General features: G+C 64.6%; 1 protein-coding gene across 1 annotated transcript; it reads left to right on the top strand.

The window, feature by feature from the left end:
* The first annotated feature begins 517 nt into the window (after nt 1-517).
* Nucleotides 518-7325, top strand: LOC142003179 (intercellular adhesion molecule 1-like). The gene is made up of 5 exons (XM_074979904.1): nt 518-753; nt 3194-3451; nt 3796-4083; nt 4989-5249; nt 5908-7325. Exons 1-5 carry the CDS (start codon nt 690-692, stop codon nt 6012-6014), a joined length of 978 nt encoding a protein of 325 aa, XP_074836005.1. The 5' UTR covers nt 518-689; the 3' UTR covers nt 6015-7325.
* Nucleotides 7326-10784: the final 3459 nt, after the last annotated feature.

A 10784-nucleotide genomic window follows, 5' to 3' on the forward strand; every position in this document is an offset into this window, starting at 1 on the left:
CCGCCTGTCCGGAGCGGGGGTCCCCAGGCCCTGCCCCACCCCCAGCCAGACGCGGCTCTCGCTCCGCGGGGGGAACAGGCGGGTTAGGGGGCGACAGGGACACAGCGCAGAACAGATTGGTCAGCACAGGGCCCAGAAGCCGCCAGTACCACCCATCCTGGGGAGAGGGGCCCAGAGGGGTCCCCGAGCCGGGCCCTGGCCCCTTCCCGCCTCCCCGGCCAGACCAGACTGCCCCACCCCAGCGCCCGGTTCCCATTCAACCAGCCAGGCCCCTCCCCCGCCTCTGTCCTACGGGGGGGGGGGGGGTCACCTGGTTGCCATGGTTACAAAGCCCACGGAGGGCCTGGCCTCCGTGTGAGACGTCATCACACGGACACGGACACGCCCACCTCCGGCGGTGCCGGGAAACTGAGGCACGTGCGCGGCTTGCTGCGGGGCGCGGGGGACACACGCGGCCACCGGGGGGGGGGCTCTAGGCCCAGACACCCCCGCCGGGTCACATCCCGGGGGCGCCCGCGGGGGTGGAACTGCTCCCCACCGCCGGGTCCCCGCGGCCTGCCGGGGAGGGGCGCGTTGCGGGGACCCGGCCGCCGGGCCGGTCCTCGGCCCACAGGCGCACCCGGAAACTGCTGCCCGCGGGGCGCGGCGGGGCGGGGCCGCCCAGCAGCTGCCTCGAGCAGAGCCGCAGCATGAGAGCCCGCAGCCTCCCCGGCGGCCTGTGGCTCGGGGCGCTGCTCTGCGCCCTGCCCCTGGGTAAGTGCGCGGCTGGGGGCGCCGGGCTGGTCGCCCCCCCCCCTTCCAGCGCGGCGGGCGGCCCCGGCGGTGCGTGTCCCGGAGCAGGGCCGCGCTCGGTACGGCCGCCAGGGAGAGCAGCAAAGGCCCGGGGCGCGGGGTGCCCTGCGCCGGGGGCGTGCAGCAGCTTAGGGCAGCGCCCAGCGGAGATCCGGCCTCTTGTGCCCGCCCAGCGCAGCAGCAGCCCGAGACCCCGTCCTGGGGGATGGGTCTCCTAGGCCGAGGGAAGAGAGGCCACGGCCCCGCTGCTGGCTGGCCCGTGCGCCCCCAGGGCCCCCGGCAGAGCTGCTGGAGCCAGGAGCCGGGCGTGGCTGGCGCGTTAGGGCCGGGCCGTGGCCCTGGGCTCCGGCTGCCTTTGGAACCAGCCGATTCTCTTTCCCTGGCGCCTCGAACCCCCGAGGCGCTACAGGCCTGGCTGCCCCCGGGAGGCTGCCATCTCCTCTGGCTCGCGCATGGCTCCGGCCACGCCAGGGTCGGCAGAGGCGGGGTCCCCGGCAGGTGGTGAGGGTGGGGTGTCCGTGGCAGCTCCTGCGGGGCCGTGTGAGCCCGAGCGTGAGCCAGGGCCTGCGCCGAGCGCCACTGGGCCATTTTAAAGCACGTGCCAGGCAGGAAACTCGGGTAACCCTGTTTTAGCAGCTTCCCCTCCCTTGGTGTTCACACCTCCAGATCAGCTGCTGGCAGTGAGCCTCACCCTGGCTGACTGAGCTAACCTTGCTATCCCCACCCTTGCTCTGGCTTATTCATACCTGGCCCTGCAGATTTCCAAGACCAGCATCTGATGAAGTGAGTCTGTGCTCACGAAAGCTCAAGCTCAAAGCTTTTCTGTTAGTCTGTAAGGTGCCACAGGACCCTTCGTTGCTGTTTTAGCAGGTTTCCCATGAGATGCCGCCTGGGGCAAGCGGGGACATTCCCGCCTGCAGACCCCACCTTTGGCAGCTGTGCCCTGAGCACACCCATGGCCAGCTGGCGAGCGGGTCCTGGCCTCGGACACCCACAGGGTGGGCCCTGGGTGTAGCAGCTAGACGTCGCCAGTGCACCCGTCTCCTGCTTCACCGGGCTCCCACTGTGTGCCCCGTCAGCCCGGCACAGACCTCCGGGAGCCCTGAAAGGCCACACATCAGACAGGGATGGAGGTGCCTGGCTGGGGCACCGCTAAACAAAGGGCAGTGGTGGCTGTCAGCAGACCCCTGCCGAGGGATGCGGCTCTGCCCCGGGCTGGACAGACAGCTCCCCGTGGGGTCCACTTTTACAGCTGGGTACCGACAAGTTACACAACTCCGCTGACGTACCAGGCCGCCTCCCTCTGCCCACTGCCTTGTACGTGAGGGTTGATGTCTATCACGCTGGCATCCGGACCCTGCCCGTGGGGGTCTCTGCATGCATTGCGGGGCTGGGTGTTCTGGCGAGAACCTGAATGTGTCCGTCCATGATGCCCAGGTGAGACCCGGCCTCAGCCTGGCTCGGTACCAGGATTCCGTCTAACTGTTCCGTCTGGGGCGGATTAAATTTTGTTCTGTGCACGAGGCATTGGCAGACATGCACCACCATAGGAACGCCGGCTGCCAGCTGTGTGCTCTCCACAAATCAGCTGGACAGCACCGGACGCTCTCTGGGGTGACCACCCACGTGCTCGGAGTACAGGGAGCACTGGCTCAGGATGTGTGATCTGTGGGGGGAGTGTGCCGGGACAGGAGGTTCCCGCAGAAGGGGCTCTTTCACCCTCGGGGATGTGCTCCCAGCCCGCGCCCTGCACCTTTTAGTGATTTGCACCATTACGCCTCTTTGTGCCAGGGCCTGTCAGCCCAGCCTGCCTCTCTCACAGCCTGGCGTCGCAGTTCAGGCGCACACCAGGCTGCAGTATGTGGGCTTGTGTTTCAGGCCTGCCTCTTACTCCAGGGAGCCTGGCCAGTCCCAGTGGTGTTTGTCATGCTGAGTGTAGCGCACGGGCCAGGCCCCACGAGCAGCTTCACACACAGAACTGCCGGGCAGGGTCTCAGGCGCTCTCTTGCAGGCCTGCGGGCCCTTTCGGCGCTGTGCCATTGTGGAGCTGGGCGCTCCGACCCACAGGGCTCTGCCCCCCAGCCCAGTGTGGGGCACTTCCCGGCCTGGTGGCAGGCAGGTGCCCTGACACCCTTTTCCGGGTATGCTGCCCTGTGTGGCCCTTTGGCGCCTGGATGAGGCAGGGTCCGGGAGAAGCAGCCCAGTGCTACCTGTCAATGGCTGTATCCTAAGGCCGGGGGGCGGGAAGCTCTGCTGAGCCCCACCGTCCACCCGGCATTTCCTTGCAGCTGTAACCCCCGACCGCCCCAAAGCAGAGCTGCCGGGTCTGGCAGGGGTGGCCCTGGGGGGAGGAGGGTGCTGTGGCTGGGGCCAGGCTGTCTAACTGCCCCCTGCTCCCCAGGGCACCCCAGCGCCTGCAGGCTGAGCATCACGCCCAAGGACCCGGCCGTGCCGTTCGGCGGCCACGTGATTCTGAACTGCACCAGCTCGTGTGCGGGCGAGTCCAGCCTGGGCTGGGAGACGCCGGAGCGGAAGGTGATGGAAGTGGGGCCCGGCTGGGCATCTCTGAACATCACCAACCTCCAGATGTGGGACCTGCAGCCCCTGTGCTACATCACCTCCACCAACATCATGGAGAAGGCCAGGCTCCACGTCTACCGTAGGGCTGACCCCCACCCCACCCCCTCCTGGGAGGAGCAGGGAGCCCTGGGGATGGGGCAGGGGCTGGGGGAGGGGCAGGGAGTGCTGGGAAGGGGGGCAGGGAGGCCTGGGGGGAAGGGTTGGGGGAGGGGCAAGGCTTTCCAGGGACTAACAGTCAGTGCAGAAGGTAAAACCCAGGAGTCTGGATTCCCAGCACCCTGCTCTGATCACCGGCCCCACCCCCACCTGGGAATAGGCTCCCAGGGTGCAGAGCCCCTGGCCTGTTATGTGCAGGTGGTAGCTACAGCCTGGTGCTTCGGGGTTCCAGGACAGTTCATTCCCCTTTATCCCCCCACCCCCCAGGATTACTGCCCCCTGAGATCCACCTGGGAGCCAAGATCGTGGCTGGTCACCGGGAGCAAGTCATCTGCAACGTCTCCAGCCTTGTGGCTGGTTCCAGCCCCTCCGACATCAACGTCACCCTGAGCACGGCGGGCCGGCCGCTGAGCGAGAGCCACGGAGACCCGGCCGTGGGGTACAGCTTCGTGGCGCAGCCCACGCAGCACGGGCAGGAGATCGTGTGCCAGGCCATGCTCCGTGTGGGCCACCAGGTGCTGAGTGCCTGGGCCAGGACCACTCTGCACGTCTGGGGTGAGGCATTGATCAGCTACTGCGCGGGGGTCTGTGGTGCACAGCACATGGGGACAAGCAGCAGAGCTGGGTCGCACAGCCAGGGCAAGACCCCCCCACACGAATCCCTAGGCCCCCCCGACGCCTCTCCTACAGCTGGGGTGAGAACCCAGGCGTCCTGGCTCTGCCCACCCCCACACGAATCCCTAGGCCCCCCCGACACCTCTCCTACAGCTGGGGTGAGAACCCAGGTGTCCTGGCTCTGCCCACCCCCACACGAATCCCTAGGCACTCCCCCAGTGCCTGTTCTAAATCTGGGGCAAGAACCCAGGCATCCTGGTTCTCCCCATCCCTAAACAAATCCCTGCCCCCCCCAATGCCTCTCCTACATCTGGGGTGAGAACCCAGGTGTCCTGACTCTGCCCACTCCCCCCCATGAATCTCTAGGCACCCACCAATGCATCCTGGCTCCGCCCACCCCCAAACAAATCCTAGACACCCTCCAATGCCTCTCCTACATGTGGGGCGAGAACCCAGGCGTCCTAGCTTTGACCACCCCCACATGAATCCCTAGGCCCCCCCCCAGTGCCTCTCCTACATCTGGGGTGAGAACCCAGGTGTCCTGGCTCTGCCCACCCCCACATGAATCCCTAGACACCCCTCCAACGTCTCTCCTACATGTGGGGCGGCAACCCAGGCGTCCTGGCTCTGCCCACCCCCACACAAATCCCAAGGCCCCCCCCAATGCATCCTGGCTCCACCCACCCCCACATGAATCCTAGACACCCCCCAACGTCTCTCCTACATGTGGGGCGAGAACCCAGGCGTCCTGACTCCCAGCCCCCGAGCTAACTCCTAGACCCCAGTTCCCTTCCCCCGGACAGCGCCTGACCAGCACCTGGGCTGACTTGCCCCTGCCTTTGCAGCCCCGCCTCACAGCGTGCAGGTCTCCGTGGAGCGTCTGCTGTTCCAGGTTGGTGCTAATATCACGGTGAGGTGCAGCGCCCAGGGGAACCCCCAGCCCGAGCTGCAGTGGGAGCTGCCCTCCGAGGCCAGCGTGGAGCTGTCTGAGCACGGCAGGACGGTGGCCGTGCGCTCGGCCCAGCTCACCCACAGCGGGACCTACCGGTGCCTCGCTCGAAACGACTACGGGAGCAGCTCGGGGCACGTCAGCCTCTTTGTGAAAAGTGAGGGCAGCTGGAGCCTCTTGGCTTTCGCTGGCTGTGCGAAGGGCTGGGCGAGGGGCCATCTGCACCAGACTCCTGGTGGCCCAGGCACCTGCCCTCTGGGCCAGTCGGAGAACGGGTGCCCTGGCCTGGCCTGGGAGCCTGCATCTGCCACGAGCGTGGTGTCTCTGTGGATGCAGGCTGGGGGCTGGGGGGCGCTGCCCTGCCGGCCTGCTCTGACCCCCTCTTGCCTGGGGTGGGAGGGCCTGGCTGGGCTCCCTCTGCCTGCAGCGCTCTGCCCCTGGGCAGGTGGCAGGAGGTGAGATGCGAGCCCGGTGGGGAGGCGGGTGTCTGTTCTTGGGCTCTGCTGGGAACCCTGGAGCTCTGGGCAGGGGCCCTGCGTGACCTTGTGCCAGGGTTCCCAGCTCGCTCAGTGTGCCGAGGTGGGGTCAGGGGCACCCAATGGCCTCCTGCAAACCTGGCTGCCCAAATGGGGGCCCGGGCAAGGCACCAAACCCAGGCCCGGCTCGCCTTTGCCTCAGTTCCCCCTCTGTCAAAGCCTCGCCCGGAAGGAACTGTAAGGGCGCACTTCACACTCAGGCCTTGGGTGAGGGGTGTCCAGGCCTGGGCAAGCAGCAACTTGGGGCTCCCCTGACTCCTCTCTTCCTCCTGCCTACAGATCCCCCAAGGTCCCGGATCCTCACAGGCCTTGCGGCCACTGTGGTGCCTCTCACCGCAGGCCTGGGGATGATGCAGTTTTTGAGAAAACGCCCCACGACAACTTAGCTGCAGCCAGCCATGGGCCAGGCCCCACCGCCCTCACCCGCTGTGCACAGGGCACAGGGCAGCCGCGGCATGACCGGCTGGAGGAGACCACCAAGGAGCCCAGAGCCATCACCCCAGGGATGGGAGCTGGTGGGAGGGGTCGGCTCTTTACCGCACGTGACTCGGCTTGGGGGCCCGGCCTGCGCTTGCTGCACCGTCCAGCCCAGCCACTCTGGGCTGTAGCACCCTGGGAGGTGAGCCCCGTGCCAGGACTGTGAGCCCCTGCAGGTAAGGGCTGCCTTGGCCCCCCAGCTGCTGGTTTGGGGGGATCCAGCTCTCTGAGGGAGTGAGCCCTGAGGCACATGTGTGTGTCTGTGCATGCACAAGCGTGTGTCTCTGCGGATGTATGTGTGCCTGTGCACGTGAGCATGGATGCCTGTGTGTGCATGGGGGTGCGTCTCTGCGTGTGCACGCGCATGGATGTGTCTAGCACAACAGGCCATGTGACTTGCACAGTTTCACCCATTGGCCACCGCTGCTGGCTGCCTGGATGCAAACCACCCAGCCTGTGGAAGAGCCGCTTGGATGTTCCAGGTCTGGGCCTTTTCGGCTTTCGCCAGGCCCAGGTACAAGCCCCTTCCTGGACCCTGGGCCAGTCACACGGCCGGGGACCCCTGGGCTCCTGGCCCCACAATGCTAATGCCGGGTCCACTCGGCTTTGTTCGTCTCAGTACACGCTGCGGGTGCCCCTTGGGCTCGCCCCGGGGTGGGTGGGCAGAGGGAGGTGTCCCCGCTGGGCAGGGCAGACACAGCCTGGCCCTGGACTCACTCTGTGCGATCAGGCAAGGGGCCTGGCAGGGGGGCAGGGGACCTATCTCTTGGCGGTGGCAGTTCATCTGGCGGCTGAGGGTTTGTGTTCTCTGCGTGGAGCATGTGGGCAGGTCTCAGCCCCATCGGCCCTGCAGCATCCCAAGTCCAGGGCAAAGCCAGAGCCGAGGGCGCCACACCCAGCCGCTGCCCTGCCCATCGGAGCAGCTGCCATTGCTGCTTCTGTTCTGGGCTGCGGTAGTGCCCGCTGGTGCTGCCGGTCAGCCTGGCACATGCAGGACAGGCCTGTTCCTCTGCAGCCCTGGCGCTGGAGAGGGCCCAGCTCGCCCCCAAAGAAACAGCTGGTTTTGGGACAAAGGCAAACCCTGTGGGATTGGAAATGCAAGGGGAAAAGCGGCACACAGGAGATCGCCTGATAGTGTCTGTCAGAAAACTGCTGCCTGTTAATTTCGGTGGGTGACCCCCATTGTTGTGTTAGGGGAACAAATAAAGCACTTTTCTGTATGCACTTTCTCCACACCCGTCAGGATTTACAGCCCCGCACCATTCCGCCCCCGTCCCCTCTTCTGAGACAAAAGGTCCCAGTTGCTTTAATTCTCCCCACAGGGCCCCCCCCAACCCCCCCCACCATTTTTGTTGCCGTTTTCTGAGCCTTTTCCAATGCTGAGAGCTCTTGTTTGAGACCAGGTGATGCTTCCGCAGGCAGTACTCCAGCTGCGGGCATGCCAGGGATTCACACAGAGGCGGTAAGGGATTCTCTGGCCCTTTTGTCACGATTCCCAGCAATCTGTTTGCTTTCCACTGGCCGCTGCCCAGGAGACCCGTGCCAGGAAAGGGAGGCCATCAGCAGAGAATGAGGGTTCTGCAGCCCCAGCTCTCGCTAGGGAGTTTCTTGCCAGGCAAAATGCTGACAAACGAAGTTTTCTCTCCGGGTAACTAGCGTGTTGGGTCATGAGTGCCGTGAGCAGCCCCCATTTCCAAGCAGAAGAAGCGGCTTTGCTCCCACGGCGTTAGTCTCCGAGGGGAGGTCTGCCCTGCAATGCCCCTGGAAACAGCACAGACAAACAGCTGAGGAGCATTTGCACCTTATTTCTGGTCTGAACTTGTCTGGCGCCAGGTCCCAGCCCCCGACGCGTCCGAGCACGTTCGGTAGCTGTGCCCGGGGCCTGGCAGCTGGCTGGAGGGGCAGGAACTGAGAACTGACTTTAACATCCAGGAGCCAGCTGGCCAGAGACACCAGCTGCTATCAGCACAGGCAGCTCAGCAGGTGTTTGCCAGGGCCGTGTCCAGGCAGCCCAGGTGGCACAGGGGCTGTGTCTGTCTCAGGGCCAGTGGGAGCCCCTGCATGGCCATGTCACACGCAGTCAGCCACCGCCAGCTCCCTTCCTTCCAGACAGGCCAGGCCTGCAGGCAGAATTCCCGGGCCCTGAGCCCCGCTGGGTGAGCCAGCTAGTGCCTCTCCCCTCCAGCTGCACCCAGCTCTGCAGGCCCATCTGGGGGATGTCTCTGCTGGCCATGGCCACCGCCCTGGCACCGACACCAACGTGGAGCCCGCAGCAACAAGACGCACAGCAGGGAGGGGGCACAGAGGGGTCTCCTGCTGGCTGCCAGGGGCTGCCCATCAGCTGATGGCCAATCCAGGGCCTCTCCTGGGCTGACCCAGAGCCGGCTGGGAGCCAGTCGGCTTTGGATCAGGTACACCAAGCGCCCCAGTCACTGTGCCGCTGCTCCCTCTGGCAGGCCCATTCCAAGGTGCTCAGCTGCCTGCAGCACAGTGTCTGGTAGTGTGAAAACTCAGTGCGCCGGGGGGGATTTCCCAATTTGTCCCAGGCCTGGCTCTTGATTTAGTGCGAGCTATTTGAAGACATAGCCTGGCGCTGGGACTTCTGAGACAGGCGGGCTCTGTCCTGTACAGCTGACTTCCTCTCTGTTCCTGGGAAGAAGGTGAAATGTTTGGCAGGGCAGGGGCGGGTCCGTGTGCCAGCATGGGAAGCGTGGCCTTGCCTGCCAACAGTGCTGTCTCCAGAGGCTGGCGTTCCGCAGGCTGGGGCAGGCCGTGGTGCAGGACAGATTTCCTTTTCATTGCAAGCAAGGAGGAAGGAAAATTGGTTTGGAGCCCACGAAAGAAACGTCTCCAGATTCTCAGCATCTTGTTTTTCCAAAAGGAGCCCGGCAAGGGCTCGGTACTAGGCCGCTCTTTGCTTCAGGATTGTCATGGAGCATTTATGGAGGGCCCCAGTGCTGTGTTTCTGGTCAGTCAGAACAGCGGTATGAGTCCTCCGCGCAGGCTCCCAAGACCCCTACCACACTGGGCCCTTCTCCCAGCTGGGTGGGGGGGTGCGCAGTGAGTGACAGCAGGGCCCAGAGCTTCTTCTAGCCCCTGGCAGAGCCCAAGGTCTGGATCTGGCCTGATCCAGCCTGCGAGGCTCTAGGGAGGGTTGGGAGCCCTGAGCCTGGGGCCCCAGATGCAGACCCCGTCCCCGCCCTGCTCCAAGCAACAGGAAGCCTTTGTTCCTGTCCTCAGCTGGCTCCTGAAACTCGGGCACTTGAGAGTGAAATACTTTGGCCTTTGAACAGCTGTAGGCCCAGGGCAGAGTAAACATGAACTTTGCTGGGACCTGAGACAAGAGCAGCATGCTGGGGGGGGGGGGGGCGCTCTTCCCATGTGACCAAGTGGCTTTTGTTCACTTTGCTTTGATCATTTACTTTGAGCAGACCCTTTACACTTGTAACCACCTAACGCCTATTTTTATGCTGTGATGGGGTTCGGGGTCCCCAGGCGCTGCCCCCAGCCGCAGGCAGGAGCGACTCACTTGGCAGCGGATTTACTCGCCAACAGGGCCCAGTGTGGCACAGAGGGGTCAGGGCAGCCGGCAGAGACAGCCAGTCTGATCCATGCTGGGGAGAGGAGCCCCAAGACCCCCACCCCCACCCCCCCGGAGCCAGGGCCTGGCCCCCCCCCTTTGTCTCTCTGTCCCCCCCCAGACTCACTGCTTCCCAACCCCCAGTTCCAATTCAACCCCCTCAGGCTCCACCTTCCCTTTTGTCTGCAGCCCGGAGGTGTCACCTGGTCGCCAGGTTACCCCCCAGCAGGAGCCCCGCCCCCCCCAACACACACACACACACACACACGTGTATCCCATCTATTAAACACCCCTTTTGTTTGTTGCCACTGTGCAAATCTCACGCCCCTCGGTAACGGTTGGGGGAGAGGTGAGCCTGGCACTGCAGGGGCCAAACAAGGCCTTTGTGCCCAGTTAGCCCCGCCCCATGTCAGCTGCAGCCAATGCCAGGCCTGGAGGGAGAATAAAAGGCAGGAGCCTGGCTCAGTTCGGGGCTGACCAGTGTAGGGGCAGGAGCTGGTTTCGAAAACGAAATGGCAACGTGCAGCTCCTGGCGCTGGAAGGGAACTCAGGAGGTCATTGAGTCCAGTCCCTGCCCTCTCGGCAGCACACGGCAGCCCCCGACTCTTTTCTTGCCCCAGATACTCTCAACCCTGGAGCTGCAGAACCTGAGCCAGAGCTGCCTGCTGGGTCAGCCTCCAAACCACCAGCCCCCGGTGCCACGGGGGAGAGCCTGAAGGAAAACCCCACTGAGGAGGGGGAAGGTGGGATCTCAGGGCCATGCCCCAGACTGAAGGAACAGCCTTGGCTAAGAATGCCTACACCCTTGGCTCACTGGTGACACTGGAATCTAACCACTAGGCAACCCTGCTGCCCAGGGGCCTGGCCTATAAGCTTCCCCGTGCGCATCCTTTGGGGTAAGACGGATTTACTCCGGGGCTTGGTTTCCTGGGTGCTGAGTCCTCCCAGAGCTGAGCTGCGTCGCTGTCTGTGGTGTGCTCCAGGGAGCCAGTAACCCAACTCGGTGCTTTGGCTGGACTGGGCCCAAGGAAAGCAGGAATGTGGACATCAGGCACGATCACAGTGGGGGAAACGGTCACATCAGCAGCCGCAGAACTTA

This window comes from Carettochelys insculpta, chromosome 29, assembly GCF_033958435.1.
Source record: "Carettochelys insculpta isolate YL-2023 chromosome 29, ASM3395843v1, whole genome shotgun sequence".
NCBI classification, from domain to species: Eukaryota; Metazoa; Chordata; order Testudines; family Carettochelyidae; genus Carettochelys; species Carettochelys insculpta.